General features: G+C 36.0%; 1 protein-coding gene across 1 annotated transcript in view; it reads left to right on the forward strand.

The window, feature by feature from the left end:
• KCNH8 (potassium voltage-gated channel subfamily H member 8) overlaps nt 1–20,187 on the forward strand; it is a 178,302-nt gene extending 158,115 nt beyond the window's left edge. Inside the window, exons 13-16 of the mRNA XM_064414163.1 lie at nt 1,168–1,523; nt 5,416–5,522; nt 6,595–6,671; nt 17,289–20,187. Of these exons, the coding sequence (XP_064270233.1) occupies nt 1,168–1,523; nt 5,416–5,522; nt 6,595–6,671; nt 17,289–17,999 (1,251 nt within the window). The 3' untranslated portion in view covers nt 18,000–20,187. The remainder of the gene's footprint in view (nt 1–1,167; nt 1,524–5,415; nt 5,523–6,594; nt 6,672–17,288) is intronic.
• The last annotated feature ends 424 nt before the right edge of the window (nt 20,188–20,611 follow it).

The following is a 20,611-nucleotide window of genomic DNA, read 5'->3' on the forward strand; positions in this document are numbered from 1 at the left end:
AACAAAATTAAAGCTATGCTGCAGAACATTTACACAGATGCTAATAGGGACTTAGAATATTTTGATACATTCCCCAAATCTGTATTTCCACCCAGCCAATCTGACCTGGCCTGAATGTGAGATATCTGACTATGCAGGGTCATCTGAGGTTTTCTATCTAAAGCTAACAGTGCCTTAATCAAGCCTGATTAAGAGGATAGCCTGTAAAAAAAATTGAAAACAACAGCTCCCTTAGAAAGCATGAAATTGCATTTGATTTGTTAATTTGACCTGGAACCTAAGTCTTCCTTAGGTCTTTCACCTACTACCAATACAGAATATTGTACCATGGGAACAAATGGAACTATTTCTGAGTTAAGGTCTGATCCTGTCTATGCTGGCACGTGTTGGCACTCATGATCAGCAGACTTTGTTACTACGAAAAATAACACTGATCTCCTACACTGCACTATAAGTAGTACATAAATTATAGAACCCAGGTCTATGTTGTCTCTAAATTTCCATGGTTCCAACATCAAGCATCTAAATTGCTTTTTTTTTTTTCAAAACCAGACGTAGCTCCGCATTCTGATGACTCAGTTCTGAAGCCAAAACCATCACACTATTGGTGCATTAACAGGACTTGGAGTGAACTGAAAAGTCTGTCTACCAGCTATTATTTCAGTTACAAAAATTTGGAAGGACACTGTGACCATTGGGCTTGAGCTGAAATGGTGTAAATGCCGTTTATACCTTATAAAAGGTTCCATGTGAAAAAGTGGTATTATTTGAATTACCAGCCTCAGATCTTTGCTGTGGATCACTAGATCCTGGTAGCATAACATTCAAGAAATAATGCTTCAGCTAAACAAAATTAATCTTCTCAAGTGTACATATGGCAAATGGCTTGCAAGAACTAGTCATGTACTCTTTCTTGGTAACAAAACATATTGCAGTGCATTTGTTGACCGTGTCATGAGTGACCTTTTTTAATTTGTTTGCATTTTTCTTGTATCTGCACATATAGCCATAGCTGAAGCTATGGATGAGTTCCAAAAGAGCTGTCTCTAATGAGGAATGAAAACTGTGTTAGGTCTGGGTATGTTCCAGAATGAACAGCAGAAAAAATGGGTTTCTGCAACATCAGGCTCTCAATTTTACACTAGTTTGTATTACTTGTTATTTTAGACAGAGCTCAAGGGAAATGGAAATATAAAGAAGAGACTCCCTTCCATTGTGGAAGATGAAGATGAGGAAGAGGAGGGAGAAGAAGAAAGCAGCACCCTTTCACCAATTGATACACGAAGCACAAATAGCTCCCAGCAGAAGAAGACTGCAAGCAGCAAAAGCCACCTAGGGAGAAACTTGAAGCAGCTGGCCTCAGGAACTGTGCCCTTTCATTCCCCCATCCGTGCTTGCAGTTCAAACCCCTCAAGAGCCAAACACGAAACAGAGCTCCATTACTACTCCAGAAGGAAGGAAAAAAACCTTAAATTGTACCTGTCAGCACTGACCACCAGCGGCCCACCAGATATGAGCCCAAGGTAATAGTTATGAATGTTCATTTTCCTATCTATCATTTGACTCCTATTAAAAATATCATGATTTTGATGCCATAAGAGTTATTCTTTAATAGTTTATACTTCGTTCAGCCCATGTTATTGTACACTATACATTGCACACTACGCAGAATGTTATGATTTTAGAACTTTATTGCAACCTAAAGTATTTTTACCCATAAAAAAGGCAGTAAAAAAAGTGAGCAACTGAAAAAATGGTTATTTAAATAGTCTGGCCTTATGGTATTATTTTGTCTATAATATTCATTCCCATAATAATACCATGAAGCGTTCACTCTCAAAGATGAGTCCATCAGTAGTACAAAAATTTAGAAAGCAAGTAAATGAAATTGTAGCATAGCCGTGAAAACATAAAAAGTTAGTGGAGTAGAGGACTATAATGGAAAACAATTTCCAAGCAATCTTGAAAAATATTTAGAGGATTTGTTTCATTAGAGACAGGAAACCTGACGATGGAAGTTACACAGACATCAAACACAGAGTTTATTAAATCTGTTTTGCTCTGTCATTTGATACAAAGAAGCATCATATAACAGTTTATTGAGGTATTACTAGCGTAAAATTTAAAATATTTAATTTTTTATTTTTACACTACTTACAAGTGATTTATATAACTTGTTCCTAAATTTCTGCAGTGCAATCCTAGTTTTAGGAACAGTTCTTTAGAGAAATCACAAGCATACATACAAGGAGATGCAGTAGCTCATCTTCCAGTTCAAGTTTTTTCTTCTATAGATTGAAGTGGTTTACATGTCCAAGCACTTCTTTTATTCATTAGTGGCAGAGTGGAAGGTTCAGAAATTTGCCACTGCAAATGTGGAATAGCCACAGCTTGAACAATATTTGTTTAACTCTGTCAAAGCACCAGTCCCTAGACATGCAATCATAAAAAGGACGTGGAAGATTATATAGAACACTTTCTCCCTCATCATGTATTTTATTAGTACAGACACATTTCAAATAGTACCAGGATACAAAACAGCTTTAGTTTTTCATAAAATCATAGCAATCACAGAATCATTTAGGTTGGAAAATACCTCCAAGATCGAGTTCAACCTTTGGTGAAACTCATTTGTTTTCTAGATCTCGTATGAATTTGGTTCAATCAGCTATGAGTAAAGGTCATTATCATTCAAATAATAGGTGATAATTCAGGGAATGACTATTTTTTATATTTTCTGCTGAAGTGTAGTCCTGCTCATTGCTCTGAATTTATGCAGCCAGACATTGGCACCCAAGGCTGCAAAAGGAAACAAGAAAAAAGTATGTTTACATATATTATTTCCTGTTTCCATTCATGATTTTATAACTGTAGACTAATCCTGTTAATAGGCTGGAAAACTGGCCCAAGATGTGTGTTTTTCAGCCTTTTTTTTCCAAACAAAACATTTTCATGTTATCTCCTAGAAGGAATTTATATTTTAAGAATATTTAAACTGACAAGTTAATACCACTTTAAAAAATGATCTTAAGTGTTTCCTTGTAAGCATTAAGGAGAAAATAAGGCCTTAATTAAAATTGTCATTTACATTTGGTGTTGGCAGGAAAAGGCAAGGGAGACAAGACTGTGGTTGAAATATCCAGTCAGTGCTGTTCTGAGGTGTACAACCACAGTTTGTTAAGAATCTTCTGCTGTGAATATTTTCTAGAGGACACTAATTAGAATTCTTTAGCACCTTTTTTCAGGTGCTTCAGGTTCTTTCAGGTGCCCTACAGTGAAAGCAATAAAGCCCAGAGACTGGGTCAAATTTTTAAAGAGCTCTTGGTGCAAAGAGCAGAAGCTAGAATTGTAGTTTCTAGAATAGAGCCAGAGTCTTCCCAATTGCTTTTTGTGAAGTGGAAGAGCACCAAAAAGGAAGAAAATATAAGTGATAATAAAGGCAGCTCTAGGAGGAGTTTTTATGTAATTGAATCTCCTTAGACCCAAAGAGAGGAGTGCTCTCTAGCCCAAAGCAACTGGATATAAGAGGTCACATGTTAATCTTTTCTGACTTTTTTTGCTTCTAAGAGTAGAGATTTCTGTCTTCAGGGGAAAATTCAGAGCTGTACAATAGCTGATTCAGAGAGGGATGAGGCTTACCAATTACCTTTGTCCCCTCATGCTTTCAATTTACTAGGTTATGCAGTTCCCCAGCCAGACCAGTGTATATGAATAAACATATTGTACATTACATATTTTCCACATAGAAGCCTGGCACTCCTAACTAGGTATTTGTGCTAATATAATTTCCTTTTAGTCTGAATCTTTGAACACTACAAAGAATGTAATATCTATAAATTCCAAGTCACATCTGAGTAAGCTTTCTCCTGTGTGCTTTAAAGGCAGTTAAAATGTTAGCATTTTATATAATTAGAAACCTCTACAAAAGTGATATTGGTGTTTAAAACTTGCCTTTTGAAGCACTGAGGCCAAATGACATTAAACAGGTTTTATAGCAAATTTCAAACAAAATAATCATTCTGGTTTTTAGCTGCAGATAGCAGTATAAGCCAGGGCTTCTCAAGCATCACATTTTAGTCTCCTTTTCTACCAGAGTCTGATTAAGATTAGAGTCAAGTCTTGTAACATCCAACTGGCATCATGAACACTGACACGTGACATGGAGATCTAAATCCACAGGAAGAACCAAAAAGGTCAAGAATACATGGTATGCATACAGAGGTCTGAGTTACATGGGGTTTTTCAAGCCCAATACATCACGGATTTCTCTGAGTCGTCTGTTTTTTCTCCAGGAATTTCCAGACAAGAAGCTTTCCTGAAAATATCTTTATTAGAAGAAAAGTCTAATGTTCATCATCAGAAATTTAACTCAAATGACTGAGAGGCTAAGAATTTTCTGTCTTAGCCCTTCCAGATTATTATTTAACTCATCTCTCTGCTGTAAGACAGAATATTAAGCTTGTTCCTGGACAAAACAAAAAAAAAGAAATTGATGCTTTATATCAGTCAATTAGCAGTTGTATGATTCTCTTTCATTGACTTCAATATTGTTCTCTTTATAGCACAATCTATTTTAGCTGAGAACAGAAAATATTCATAATAAGATATACTTTTAATACCGTGTATTGATTCCTCCAATACCTGTTTTCTGTTCTTTGAATGAAGAAATTGATTATTGTATAAAATACTGCTGCTTTTTTTTTTGTTTCCTTTGGCTTTCTTGATGCTGCTTATTAGAGATAACTGCTATGTATGGGTAGAAATAACTGGCAAAAATACCTTTTCTAATAGTCAGATCCAATACCATTGTTAAGGTAATTGGGACACTGCAGACTGTTCTGCACATCTTCCTATATGAAATTTGCAAACAAGATTTCCCTGCGAGAGCTAGCTCATTTTAAAGAAATTTCAAATAAATATTTGCATGGAAATGACACTTTTGACTGAAGTTTACAGAGATGTTTTCATAAATATATTATGTTCAGGCTTAGGCTCTGCCTAAGTAAGCCTAATACAAGAGCCTGATTATGTGCAGGGAGATTTTAACTTCACCAGAGCATAGTGAAGCCTCTTTAGGTTGTGCAGAAGAATAGCAACAGATTACTGTAGTTATGAAAAGCAAAATATAGTCCATGTAATTTTGGATTAGACCCAGAATACGCTGTAAAAGTCATGAAAATTTTGAAAACTCAGTTAATTATACTTGGCCTCACATGCCTTCCATTATCAGTAATTTTCATTTTTAGTGACTCACAAGAAGTTATGCCAACATAATAGGTTCTGCTTTTCTCCAAACTTGATGTTGTGGAAAATTTACCATTGTTTAAAAATGTGCCCTTTAGGAGTAATTTTTACAACATAATTATGAGCATGGTGTTTATGAAACTGCTCCATTACTCCAATTTTTCTCAACAGAATTGTCGATGGGATTGAGGATGGAAACCATAATGAAGAAAGCCAAACCTTTGACTTCAACTCTGATCAGCTCAGGCAGGAATCCAGGTTATCTCCTACAACTGGAGGTGAGCATTGCCTGGGAAAATCACTCTTTAGAGAAAACAGTTTTCATAACTGCTTTTTGTTCCCCTTTATTTCTTTCATCCTCACTAGTGGCATAAATGGATTAAACATATATTTGTACTCTCAGTACCATTTCAGTGCCACAATTGTAAAAAAATACAAGGACCCAAAGGTCATTTGTTATTTTCCTGCTAACAGACAGTCACGATAAAACAGTTTGTTGTGGGAACTGTTTTTCCATGCTTCATGCTTTAACAGAAGAATTGTACAATCTGCCTCATGCTCCCAAACCTTTGGTCATGGAAGGTGCTAAATACAAGGATAAAACTGAACATAAAAACATTCTAATACCAAACTGAAAAAAATACAAGCCATAAATATGAAGAAAACAAAGTAAAACAATACAAAACAAAAACCAACCAAACAAAAAACCCACCCAATTAATTAAGAGCCATATGTAAACCTGGCTCTTAACATTTTTAAAGATATTTAGAGAAGTGGAGGGAACTATATAGATTTTTAAAAGAGTGAAAGCCTTGAATAACAAGGAGTTTTAGGAAGTCTTAATCACCTATACCCTGAAAAGCTTGGTGAAGTAGCAGCACAAAGCAATGGAACTTATCAAGATGGGGGAAAAAAGATTTAAAAAAGAGACAGAAGGACTGTTTCCAACATCCCCTCTTTTAGAAGTAAACAGTTCCCACATAGCTAAGTATTTTCATCATGGGGGCAACTAGGACTTGTTTAAGACAAACAATATATTGTTTCTCTTAAAGCCAAGCAGGAAAATAATAATTAAATTTATTCACATTTATGATTTTTTAAAAGTGTCAAGCTGTCACGTGGATGGCACCAATGTTGTCATCTTCATTCCTTTCAGGTCCGGAGTGAAGAAAGCAGTAATTGCACTTCTCTCAAACATTACAAAATGAACATTAAATACATGGTTTAATTTTCATTCTAGCCAACTGCAAAACAGGTTTAAATTTAAAGGATTGGTTAAGTGCAAGAACAGTATGATCATTTCTAAGTGATTATATTCTTGTCATTTACATGAATTTGAATTATTTTCAGAGGCTGAAATTGGTGCTGCTGTGCTCGTTATCAAAGCAGAAGAGACCAAACAGCAGATCAGCAGGCTTAATAATGAGGTAACAAGATTTTGTGGGGGCTGAAGGATATTAGCAATGATCCAAAAAATGCTGGAGAAAACTCAGGAATATGACAAATGTGTTATAAATGAGTTTACAAAACTGGATGAGGTTCCTACATGTAGGGCAGTTTGGGGCTTTTAACTGAATCTTAGATTAATTTTCTACATGAAATCTACGTAAAAGTTTGTGTCATGCTAGGGCTAAAATCAGAGTGAGGTTAGTGTATCTGATTTTCTTAGGATTTAGTCTCTTCTGGGTATGCCTTTATTTGTCTCATTCTTCTCATTATTTCTCCAAGTTCCTTCTCCCATATTTTCTTGTTTTGATGCGTGTTGTGCTTTTAGAGAATTTCCTTGAAAGAAATGCAAATCCCTTCATGTTGACATTTACATAAAATGATTCCGATTACTTTACCTACGTTCCACTTAGGATGAAAGAGAACTTCATCCCTTGCTGCTCAAACAATATGACCTGATGAGTGCAGGGCCAATAGTGTTCAGTGGCACTTTCTATTCCTCCTGTTTAATAACTTCAAACCTGTAATCACCTATCAATCCAACACTCAGGAGCTGTTCTGTGGCTAAACTGTTTCATTTATGCAGTCCTGGCAGTACTTTAGCTAACAAAATTAAAGCAACAGACTAACTTCACAACTGTACTGCAAGACTGAAATCTGTTCCCAGCCTACTACGTCTTTCAATGTGAAAAGATTAGAGACAATTCCTTATACTTCCACATGAGGAAACATTTAAATAAGTTCCACTACACAGTTGAACTTTCCCTGAGCTCTTTGGTTACCAGAAATGTCATGGGGTTTTTTTAATTTTAATTTTTAATTTTTCCTTCTTTATAATATACATTTAATTATTAAGTTATTATTTCCCACTTACAAAGTACTGGGCTTGCAAACCTCCTTCATCCTGAGTCAGCTTAAGTTGATTAGATAACTTAAATATCCTAAGCTAAGACTGCATACATGGTTAGTTAGTTACTATGGATGCATCATCTCATTTGTATGTCAAACTGTAGAGTTCAGACAATAGTCTCATAACCCATTGACTATGGGTCATGAAAAACTATGGGTTTTTATAGAATTTGGTCAAAGAACTCAAAAAAAAAAAATCCTTCAAGATGCTCATTGACACCACCATCATGATAGAAAATTATATTTCCTATGTAATGCTTTTGAAACGCTCAAGTCATATTGATTCATCCCTTTTGAGGAGAGTAATTTTTAAAATAGGAGAATGTATTATGTGGCTATCCACAAGAGGTAATTGGAAAATAGATCATGGTGACAAATATTCCAAGGCAGGCATCCTGTGGATTAAACAAACATTTCAACTGGAACAGTTCTGGGCTTGTCATTGCTTTTCTGGTGAAAAGTGAGAAATAAATAAATCTTGGAGCTGGGCAATATGTTAATCAAAAAAAGAAAAAAATTTCCACATGTTCAAGGTCATTTCTCTGCACATGTAATTTTAATTTTAATTTTGCCCTAATAATACTATCTGAACAAAATGTTATGCAACCTGCTTGTCCACATTATTATAACACAGGCAGTAGGATTAGATTTAGATTTCATAGGTAATATTCTGGGCGAAATCCCAGAGATGGATGGGTATCCTCCAAGTCCTCCAATGGATCAAAATTTACATTGGATGCATGACTGAAAGGCTGCTTAATTGCATATTCTACATGTACTTAAGCATGCCCCAGCTGGAATTTCTGAAGTGATAGTATGGAGTTGGTGCTTACGCAAATGATCTTCTGGGTAGCCTTGCTGATCCACAGTAGCTGCAGCTTGAAGTTTTTTGTTGTTGTATAAAGTATAGAATATTTTTAGACCCAGTGCTTTCATCATTCCATCATTTGATGATGACCAGTAATGGGAACTTAGCCCTGATGCTGCAGCAGACTACTAGCAGTAGTTAAAATACCAGCAGAGTCTGAAACAAAGCTCTCTATTAAAGACATGCAGTCTCCTCCTGGAAAAGAAAATATGAGAAAATAGGCCACAAGTAACCAGCAGCAGTAAACACTGTCATTAATACATTTTCCAGTGGAGATCAGAAATCAATGAATGAATGCAAAAATAACTGCTTTCATGAAAGGCAATTGTATTACAACACTTCACTAGTTAGCTTAGAAACATTTAATCTGTTTTGGGGGGGGGGGGGGGGGGGGAATAGACACGTGTCTTTCCATTCAGACTTTCAATAAAGTCTCTTGTTAGCAAAAAAAGTAGTTACCCCAGAGAAAAATCTACAAAATTAGCTATACCTAGCTGAGCTCTTGGCAGTATTTTAGATACATAGCATTCACTACATAATCCAAAGGCCATTTCATTTACCTAAGAGAGTAACAGAAGTCAGTGCCTTGGTTTCACTTCTCAGATTTCTTGACTTTAGTAGTAAAGGATGCACAGATTTCCTCTAAGGAGAGTAGTCTCCAGAGTCAGCACAGTGGATGGGAGACAAACTTGAACACACCCCCAATTGCTGTTGTACAGCTCCATGGTTTGGCTGCTCAGCCAGTTAACCACCTTCTTCACTTCCTCACCTAACTTCACTGTTCATTGAGCATTCAAGCTGATACAGGAATTTCCTCCCAGTTCAGTATTGCAAGGTAGAGTGGAATAGGAAGACTTTATCTCCTGTCATGTTTGTCCTTTCCTCTTAGAATAAATAATCACTGAATAAGGCAGGCATGCTATTCATTATAGTCCAGTAACACCAGTATATGGCAGGTGAGAGCTACGGTTCAGGTTCTTGTTCTGGTAAAAACACACTTACTTAAACAATTATTTCAAGATTAGGTTACTAAATATTTACCAGCACTGTACCTTTGCTGAGTTGGGAAGAGCTTGATTCAAAGATCTGGTCCAAACTAAGCAGAGCAAGAATTCAGGAAGAGTATTCTGCCTTACAAGTCTGTGTCCCTCTTTTACAGAGATCTCTACATATGACCTGGTCTTTCCAATGCATTTGTCTGCAAAGGCTGATCAAATTAGTGTATCTGAACATTTATCATATTTTCAGAGGCACCATTTACCTGATGCAATCATAGATAACTACTAAGGAGCCCACAAAGTAAAAATAGGAAACCACTAAGAAGATTTTCTGAGGTATACAGACGGACAAGACATTTAGATTAAAGCACGTGCCTATCACTGTTCCATTGCCTGTATCCAATAAGGCTTTTAACTCTCTATCATTTGAATGACACTGTATAAAAAGAGCACAGAAATACTTGTACTTTGAGTCAGTTAGAAAAACCCAAACCTGAATTATTTAAAACAGTTCAGTTAAAATAAGAAAAATACCCAATATTTAGTCATATTCCCCCCCAAATTACATGTACACATTCTCCATTCAAAAACATGGTCCATGATTTTGAGATCATAAAAAAGCCATTTTATACAGCACATGAAGACAAACTCAGATTGCTTCATCTTGTCCCTTGGTTTCCTCATATGTAACCCAGCTTCAATGCAGCTTCCCTCAGCTTCAGAAATCTGGGGGCTGATTCCATGTTTTACCACATTAGTAGATCCCACAATTACAGTACTCAAACAGTATAATGAGCACAGTACTCACATTTCTCCCATTCAGCTGAAAAACAAACATGAGGAAATATGAATAGGGTCAGGTTTTGAGCTAGGTAATTGCCTTCTATTTAGCTCCACATTGAAGCACTTAGTGGAAATTCAGCTATTTTTAATTTTAGGTTTTTTAAATGCAAGTACTTAAAATAAGCATCTGGCACTTATGCAGAACAGAGAAAATATATTCACGGGGATATTTAACTTTCCTGTAACAAAAAGAACAATCTTAAACAAATATGTTTATTTTCCAGATCATAAATTTTATGCATATTTTATTTTAAATGTATTTCAACTCCAGCTGCCAAAAGAACAATCCCATTCTCCTCTCGGTACAGAAAAAATGCATTTTTAATATTATAAATATATGCAAATGTTAATCAAGGCCACTAAAGAAAATTTGGTGAAGCTAGTCAGGCTTCTAGTTTTACATAGGGGATATACTGTTAAAGTTCAATTTGTGACTTGAGAGTTCATATAATGAACTTGCTTGACTTAGAGTAATTAAAGATATGTTCTTCTTAACAAGTTCATAACTATATCATCACACAAGAGAAATCACTTTGCAGCAAGGTTATCCCAGGGATTTGGTTTGTAAAATATTTTTCAATCAAGAAAAATGTGGCAAAAAGTGAACTAACGGCAGTTATAGATGATGGAAACTATTAAAAGTAATCTATCCATTTTGGATTTTAGACATGTAAATTTCATATTAATGCAAAACCATAAAACCAAGTATCATTTGTATGAAGAAATAAAAGCTTTCTAAACTATACATGCAGACTAAATTCACTTTGCTTACTGAGATTTTTAAAAATACTTCTTCTCTTTTAGCATTGACATTAATGTTCCCAAAGAACCTTGTTGTTTTGTCTCTACTCTCATACTTTGATTGCTGTAGAGACCTAATCTTTCCAGCTAACTTTTTTTCTTCTTTTAATGTTAGTTTAATAGGTATTGGCTGATGAAGGTAACAAAAATAGTTGATGCTCTGAAGCTTAGATTATATTTTTTTAAGCAGAACACACATATATGACATGAGTTCCATGTGCTGTGGTGTGTCCCTGACACTTTTCCTTGGTGGAAAGGCTCCTGAGACAAAGGAATTAACCAAGAGGCAGCCATGCAGTCTACAAATCAACTGGACACCAAAAGCTGACTTCAAATTTGAATAAAAAATATTTTTACCATGATAGATGATGACAATTGTCCAGTTAATATCTAACAGGAATTTCAAAATGTTTCTGTACTCATAAGATCTATTTTCCCAACATCTGAATGTCAACGCCTGTGGATATGCAAGTTCCTAAGTTCTGCTTTTTTTTTTTTTTGCCTAGATCATAGGAAAAAGTTGATTGGTGTTCTCTTTCTAAAGTCAATTTATTCTGGAAACATGCTATTCCACCAGATCTCAGCAAACCAAATTCTTTTTGACTTTCTTTGCCCATTACATTTGCTAAAAGCTCTTCACTGGTATAATTTTCTTTTGAATTGTCTTTACATCTTTGAAGTCACTGACAAAGTACACAATGTCAAGCAGCCTTAGTAATTCCTTGTGAAGAAAACCCCCTTCTAAAGTTCAATTAAAGGTACGCTGTTTGTATATCCTGGGAATATGATTAATGCCCACAAAGTGTCATTCAACAGACCTCCACAGACATTTTTCTATAATACTCTGCATAGGCAGAATATTATATTCATGCCTCTGACATTTTCTTTTCAGATATAATGTTTAACATTTATCTTTCTTGAATTTCATATTACTGATATTTAAAAGTGAACATGAATTCCATTTAGACATTAAAAATAAACATTAAATAAAAACAGATCAGGATAGGGTGCTAAAAAGAATATCTTAAAATGTCCATGGATGACAGCTAGATATCAGTCATAAATCATACTAATCATGCAAAAATCCAGTTTATGGTGATTATGTCCCGTGCATATTTTCTTGTAGTTCTAGAAGAATGTCAGGTGGACAGTAATATCTTAGAAGTCTTCTGACAAGGTGTATATTATGTTTAAAGTTTCTTCTTATATTTTAAAATAGCTTTTCAGTTAAAGAAAATAATTACAGCCTTGCCATAATTTATTCTTAAGAATCATAATGTTTCTGGTTCTCTTTTAAGTATTCCTTTAACTGATTATAGAAATTGTCTGCTTGATATTTTTGCCCAATATTGCCAGCTTCTCCTCTCCCAACCACCTGAGATTTCCACAATCCTCCATTTTCTCTCAATCAACAGCTAGTCAGTCAGTTTGGCCCTGGTAATTTTTAATTCCTCAAAGCAGTAATTTCCAAACCTGATTTTCTTATTGCCACCACTATGCTGACACCATCCTGATTCTTTGCCAATCTGAAGGCAGAGTCCACATCCAACAATCATAGAATCATGAAATGGTTTGGGTTGGAAGGGTCATAAAGATCGCCCAGTTCCAGCCCCCCTGCCAAGCACAGTGACACCTTCCACTAGACCAGGTTGCTCAGAGCCCCATCCAGCCTGGCCTTGAACACCTTGAGGGATGTGGGGCACCCACAGCTTCCCTGTGCAATCTGTTCCTGTGCTTCACCATGCTCACTGTAAAGAATTTCTTCCTAATATTTAAACTAAACCTACTGCCTTTCAGTTTGAAGTCATTACCCCTTGTCCTGTCACTACATCCTCTTGTAAATGATCCCTCTCCATCTTTCTTGTAGCCTTCCTTTAGGTACTGGAAGGTTATTTCAAAGCCTTCTCTCTTCCAGGCTGAAAAATCCCAATTCTCTCAGCCTCTCTGTAGCAGACAGATGCTACATACCACCTCCCTTCTCCTTCCCACCAGATTCACTCCCAGTGAAGAGCCACAAATTATTATTAAAACTGCAGTTTGGGAGCCCCTTTTCCTGACTGAATTTCATGGGATCCCTGCTAACTTGAATATATTTAAATACTCTAGTCCTTTATACTTCTCTCATTTATCCTTCTGTTTAATAGCAATAATCTTGGTGTCCTAATTTACCCAAACTGGTCACTGGAGCTACCAAAGAGCTGGCTAGAGAGTAAGCAAATGACCAAATTTCCTACTCTTACGTGGCAAAGCTAATTGCACAACCTTCCAGATTCCTGGATTTATGTCACTGAAACTAAATCATCATATCATTGCACAAATCCTATAGATTTAGTCTGAACTCAGATTAGCTACACTGGATTTATTTTTCTGCAACTAGCTTTGTTCCTAAAGCCATTAAATCAAAAATGTCAGTCACCACAATACCAACAGCCACAGAGCTGCTGATAGATGATCAATGAAGTCTGTGTCTGCTCAATTCTTGTTTCATTCATTCAACAACACAGTCAGTAAGAAACAGAATACCAGCAGTTAGTCAATCAGAGCTTCAAAGGCAACTCATTCTAGCTGAAAATCTCCCTGACTTAATGAAAAACCAGAATAGAAGAAGCAATGAAAGACCAAGCAAGGGAATAGAGAAGCTGCCATATGCAGTGCAAGCCAGGGAACTCCTCCACTTTGCCAAAATGCAGCTTCTATTTCTCAATAAACCAATATTCATCTTCATTTTGGGAGTTTGGAAAGAGTCAAAGCAGGAAGACATCTGGGTCTGAAGTTTGAATTTCAAAAGGGAGTAAACACAGGGAGAGAAAAATATGTACAAATAAGAATCTAATCAGCTTCTAATCAGAAAAAGTCTTATTTTACCCATTATTTAATTTAGGGTTCATAAATTAAAGTCACCCTAGGACATTCAGAATTATCCAGGAACAGGGATGAGAGCTAGGCATTCCAGTTTAAAATTTGTCTTTAAAAAATAGATATTGGAATATATAATGGGAAGAAAAAGAAATCTGTTTAGCCATTTAAACAAGAACAAGCATCACACCTTTCCTACCTAACTACATGGAACAAAATACTCAAACTTCTCAACAGTTTAATACTGGTAGTAAAGAAAAATACTCTTTCTTCTGCAACTGTCAAAGTAATTTTAAAATACAAAATACATCTACTAAAATTATATTTTAACCTCTATTTTGAATATATTCTTTCCTGATAAAATAGTCTACTAAAAATGCACCAGCACATTCCTTTCAACCAGTTTGAGAAGCACCTCTTGCTACTTGAGTTAAATCTGTATAGAATCCAGTTTCTACATCCAGAAACATTGCAATATCTTTTTCACTTTTAGGAAGTGTTAAGGCAGCATTTTTAGTATATTTGGGATCTCAGAGATAATTTTAAAGCTGTCTGCCTAGCACAGCAGGAACCATTTGTACCAGTAGCTGTTTTGCCTAGCAATAATCAGTGAGCTCCTGAAAAGAGTGCAGCCTTAGTGGTATGCCAGGAATTAGTCCTTTTTCCTCAGGAAGAAACCATACTGCTTTCAATTTCTCTTTCATAGACTTAAAATTCCTTTGGCTTTTAATCCCTGTTCTTTTGCACTTTCTCAAACACTGTGAAATTGTTAAGAGTACTGATAACATTTTTTTCCCCCGTTACACCTTTTTATTTGTATCTGCTCAGGGATCTCTTCAGGGTAAAAAAAATAATAGCATAAACAGTGTAATATTGGTAGGAACACTAATAGTATGCTATGCATGTGTAGAACTACAATAATATAGAGACATATGATAATTAATAGCAATATAGATACTGGATGTTTAATCTTGTAATCTTTTGTTTATGTGACATCCAGAATAGGTCCCAACAGGTCTTACTAACTGATAGTGGTGAATTAAGTGTGGCATGACTACTCTGACTATCATACTACTGGAAACCATTAAAGCCTACTTTATAGGGGTTTATCAAGTAAATTCCTATGTTGGTGCAAGAGCAAATTTGTGAGTAGAAAACACTCTGTGACCTAGCTGATAAATCAAAAATAGAGTATCTGGGCACTAGAGCAAGTTGTAATGAACAGAAATTCAGGGCTGCCACAAGTGCTGATACTGGGATTGATTTTTGCTGTATTTTCTTAATGATTTGGCAAAGGAAACATGTTAAATGATGATTCAACTTCTAAAAAGCTCATAAGTGATGAGAAATGGAAAACAAAAATGAGGATCAAACCAAACAAGACATTTTAAAATTGCGGATATTTTCACACAGCATTCATAGTCTAGGTAAGGTACATACTCATAAAGTAGTGTCAATATTTTTATTTGCACACCTGCAGAAAGCCCTGAAAAAAATGATGCAAGTTGGGACGTTATGCACAGAAAATTGTTGCTGTATCCATGAGGTGTAGGGGCCAGCCAGTGAGGATCCCAGAAAGAACTGATGACCAGTGAATCTAGATAGCCGTGAGTTTGATTGTCTGTCTTCTCCCATCCTTCCCAAAACATCTTTTGGAGGTTTTGCAATATCATTTCCTAGGGTCCAACAGAACACAGGAGTTCTTGTGAAGTTGATTTGTCCAGAAATCTCACTGTGTTTTCTCACAGTCTGATGGTACCAAGAACCTTCACTGGGTGCTCTGACCCCACGGGAAGCCTGCTCACAGAGCACTTTGGCAGCATATTTTAATTTCTCACATTAACTGAAGTTACCAGGCATTCAAAGCTTAATCTCTGCTGGCAGAAGAGAATCTCATGATATTTTCTATCTACCATGACTCAATTAGACAATGAGGTAGAAAGAAAAAGAAGTGCAGAGACAGAGATCCTGTCACCTGCCACTCAAAACTCTCTTCCCTTTAAGGATTTTCTCTCCAGAGGCAGTGTGATCATTAGAAAATTATTAAACAAGAAGCTCAGAGAAAAATAAATAGATCTGTAGGAGCTGTATTGGAGCTTCCTACTTTCTTCTCCGAATTTCTTTATAATTATTGTGCCTGTAATAACACAATCAAACTCAGCCTGAAATGTATTTCCAGCAGATTTCTTCAGAGCTATCCTGACAGAACAATGAAAATTAGTCTGTGTAGGTCATCTAATCAGTGGTGTCTCTACTTGAGATCAAAGAAAAGCTCCCTGAATTATTTTCTTTTTGACATGTGGCTTGAAGATGAATGCGCAGTCATGTCTTTTTTTCAACAGAGTAGCACCAGTATGAGAAACTCTATTTTAATGATAATGATGGTGCTATGACCTAAGATAGATTGATAACTACCATGGAGACAAATTTACTTTCTACCCTTCAAAATTATGTGTGTTACTTTTATGTTTGAGCTAGACTTTTCTTTGCTCAGAACACCCTTACAAAGGCCTAAAAATATGTCCCCATTAATGTTCAAATGCCAGTCAATTTTAAAACACAAGTTCAGAACTTGCCAATCCAATACCCACCCAAAACAGCAGTGTTGAGAAAAGACTTCATGTACTTCATGAAACCAAATGGGTGCTACCAGTAGTTTCAGCATTTAAGATAAAAGGTCTAATAAAAAATCTGATTGTTCCTTTTGCGCACGCACCAGAGAAATTTATGCAATGGATTAATGTCTGTTATATGTAGTACCTTTCAAGCATACTCAAAAATGCATGGAAACTAACTGCTTCACAATCTTTTATATTTTTTAAATAATTAGAGGTAACAAGTGGGTTTTAGAGTTTCCAGTTTTTCCTCCTTTTTTTTTGTTTTTAGTAGTAGTCCACAGCTGAGAGTGTGGATTTCTTTTATTTTCCTATGAAGACGGCATTATACTTCATATGTATTTCTAAACATGATTTCACAAGACCTCATTTTTATGTAATTCATCAGCACGAAATTGTTTAAAAACAAAGTTTTATGGTTTAAACTATTTAAACCATATTGATTAAGAAAATATTGATGTCATACTGCATCTGGAAATCATCTCAGTTCTCACCCTATGATCAGTTTTTATATGCAAAGAATAATTTCAAGTCAGGTGGATTAAAGTAGCTGGAATGACTATTTCCCACATATACACTAGCAAAATTCATTTCTACACTGTGCCAAAGATGAGAGTTGCTATTGCTAGAAAGAAAAGAGGGATGTATGTACATATTTTAGGCATGGTGGGTGAATAAATACTGTGATATTTTGCCCTTTCACAACAGATGACATCTTTAAGTCAAGAAGTCTCACAACTACGTAAGGATATGAAAAATGTGATGCATCTTCTGGAAAACCTGCTCACGTCCCAGAAGCCTCCAGGATTCTGTGCTGTGCACAGCCTATCTCGAAGTCCCACACTGGACAGTCTGCAGCCTCGAGTGGCTTGGACTACACATCAACCCTGCTCGCACATGCAAGCTGGGAACTTCACTTGCACCAAAGCACAACTTTGTCGTGGAAACACACTATGTGACATTTGGAATACAGATCTGTCTTCTGTAGGCAGCAGTCCCCAAAGGACTGAACCCAACCTGCAAAATTCTATGGATGGTGAACTTTATTATACAACAGGCCTTCAAAATTCCCCTTCCCAGTATCAGGTAATTCAGAAAGACAATCTGCAGTTTTTAAGAAGCACCTCTCCCCATTCAGACACTACCCTGACTCCTCTTCAGTCTATTTCAGCAACGCTTTCTCCTTCAGTATGCTCTTCATCAGAGACATCACTGCACCTAGTGCTGCCCAGCAGATCAGAGGAAGGGAGTTTTAGCCAAGGAGCAATCAGCTCACTAAGTCTTGAAAACCTGCCAGGATCATGGGACCTGGAAGGAACAGCCGGAGTAACTTCTGCACAGACCCCAGATTTCCCAGTAGACATTGAGACAAGCACAAGGGATGTTAAAGATAAAGACTGCCAAGCCATAGATGTATGAGAAACAGTGAAGTGGTACTCAAAGCATGTTCCACAGCTGCCAGTTTTAAATGTAGAGAGTACTGCATGACTGCTTTATTTGATCCCTGTTTTGGCGATCATGGAGACTTACAAACATGAAAATTCGGACTTATAGAAAGTAAGAAAAGGTAATGGTTCATACTATAGGATAAACAATAAATTTCTAGATTCTAGAAGCATGTTGAAAAAACATTTTGAATACAGATATAAGTTGTCTGTTTGACAGACTTTTGTGATAGTCCAAAGACCCTGAGGGTCAGAGCAGCTGGAAGTCTAGCACAAAGAACCATCATGGGTGGCTTTTGTTCATTGAAGCAAAGGTTTTCTCTGAGTGTCTGACTGTTGTTTCCAAACAATATCTATGGCACTGTTTGCTTCAGGTGATCGTGGGTCCTGCTGGTCTTTTTGTCAAGTTGTGTGAAGGCAAAGGACATTCGCTGCATGTCATCTAGACAATCAACCAAATAGAGCCGCTAGAGAGTGCTTAGATGTTGCACGTTATTTGTCATGTAAATGAAACCTCTTAATTTATCTAAAAACACTATTTTTATATACTTGGTAAGAAACATGTACCTAAAAATTATTTAAAATATTTATAAAGAGAATAAGAGTTTGGTTTCACTTTGGTAAAAGCTTGCAGTTTTACAAGAAATGAACTACCATCGTGTATTAGATCAAATACTATTTATTGTTAAGATATCATGTAGTTTACAAATGGCTTCCCTTTTATGTGCATGCAATTTGCAATGAATGTACTCATTCTGGTGGAATACAAATAAATTAAGGTATTAATTTATTTTTAAAAATAAAAGAGCTGGAATGTTTTATCCTATAAAAAGGTATCACTACTTAAAAAGTGAGTTGTTATACTGATAACATTAAGTACTCTTGGTTTGTGTCTTAGCATTACATTGTCATTTGTAAGACCAGATAAGTCAATATTTTAAAATACATTCGTTTAGGGATGTTATATCTGGTTAAGAACATTAAAAGGGATGAAAACCAATGAGCAAACTGAGGAATATTAAATATGAAAATTACAATTTTAGTAAGTCTGAATGAAAGAATTAAGATTATGTAGCTAATTATTAACTGATCTTTTTGTTTCATCTCTAAAAACTAGCTTTGACTTTTAGTCAGATTTTTTTTAAAAGGAGATACTACAGGCTTGGAAAATTATTTAATCCACAACCTGACTTAATGCCCCCTCAATATTTTTTTCTGGTATTTAATGTACTAGAAACATATTGCTACAGTGCAACCAAGGCTACAGATTTGCATTGGAATTTTGATTTTTATATATAAAGATGTGCAGTGAGCATGAAATTTACATATCATTTAACAAGCTTTCTAAAAAAGCATGCTTACAAGCCAAAATAAATGTCCTAAAATGGATAAGTAAGCTGAGTTATATTTAATAATTGCAAATTTGTGGCTATCAAATTAAAATTTTTATAGAGCACAGATTTAGGCTTAACTTCCTTAAGAGGTTGTTTTGGTGGGATTTTTAATGGAAACTTCAAAGACAGAATATATTTTAACATGTGGCTGTGTGTGGGAACACAAAGCCCAGCTGATACTCTGTGCCCAACCTACATCCTTTCACAGCCATTTTCCTACTGATACAAATTAGGGATGAAGTGTCGTCTCTCATTTTGGGCTACCTGAACTTTGCCAGTGTGTCTACACCTCAATGAGAGTATTTGTATACAGGGTTTCTTACTTTCCCTTTATTCCAGATTTTACTTGGTTTAAGGTTAAATAGAGAAGTGCTGATTAAATAAAGAATATCCCAGAAATTTTAAAAAATAATAAAATATTAATTGATAGTAGCAAATACAGCAGCAAGTACAGTTCTGTGGTATTTCTGCAAACAGTTCTGGTTCACCTTTAGCCATCTGCTGCCACCCACCCCACTTCAGCACTGGGCAGGAGGCTGAGGGAGGCTGCCTGCTCCCCAATCCCAGGGCAGGAACCCCACCTCACCTCAGCACACTACAGCCACAGTCCTCTCCTCACCACAAGGCATAGCTCCTTGAGGATGCATGGATACCTGCTGCAGAGCTGTCCACAAATCCTGATTCTTCTGCCTACCATATTCCAGTTATTGACTGACAATGCACAAACACACCATGCCTAGTACCTAATATCACTTAACAATTTTCACTGCCCATATAAATTGAGAGAAGCATTTGCTTTCTCATTTTATGACATATAAATCATTATGTATGTGCATTAAGATTTTGGCTTTTTTTTTTTCCAGTATAAACACTGGTGTCATGAGATTAAAACCAAATATTTTGTCCTGGAGTTTTTGTGCCAGTTGTGTATGAAAGTTTAAAAAGGTCAATGGAAATACAAAAATCCTCTTTGCATACACAGCCTAAGCTTTAGTGTTGTACATTTTATTCACAAAGAAAATAAAAATGCATGTGCAGTAATTACCTAGAAATAGCACCAGGATATCTGTTCTAAGTTGTTCCTTGTTTCTGCAACTGTCAAGCACATCCCAAACAAAGCTGGCAAACACTGTACTGGCCATAGTTTCAAGGAATACACCAGAACTGCAGAGACTCTGTAAATGGGCATCAC

This window comes from Passer domesticus, chromosome 1 (assembly GCF_036417665.1).
Source record: "Passer domesticus isolate bPasDom1 chromosome 1, bPasDom1.hap1, whole genome shotgun sequence".
NCBI classification, from domain to species: domain Eukaryota; kingdom Metazoa; phylum Chordata; class Aves; order Passeriformes; family Passeridae; genus Passer; species Passer domesticus.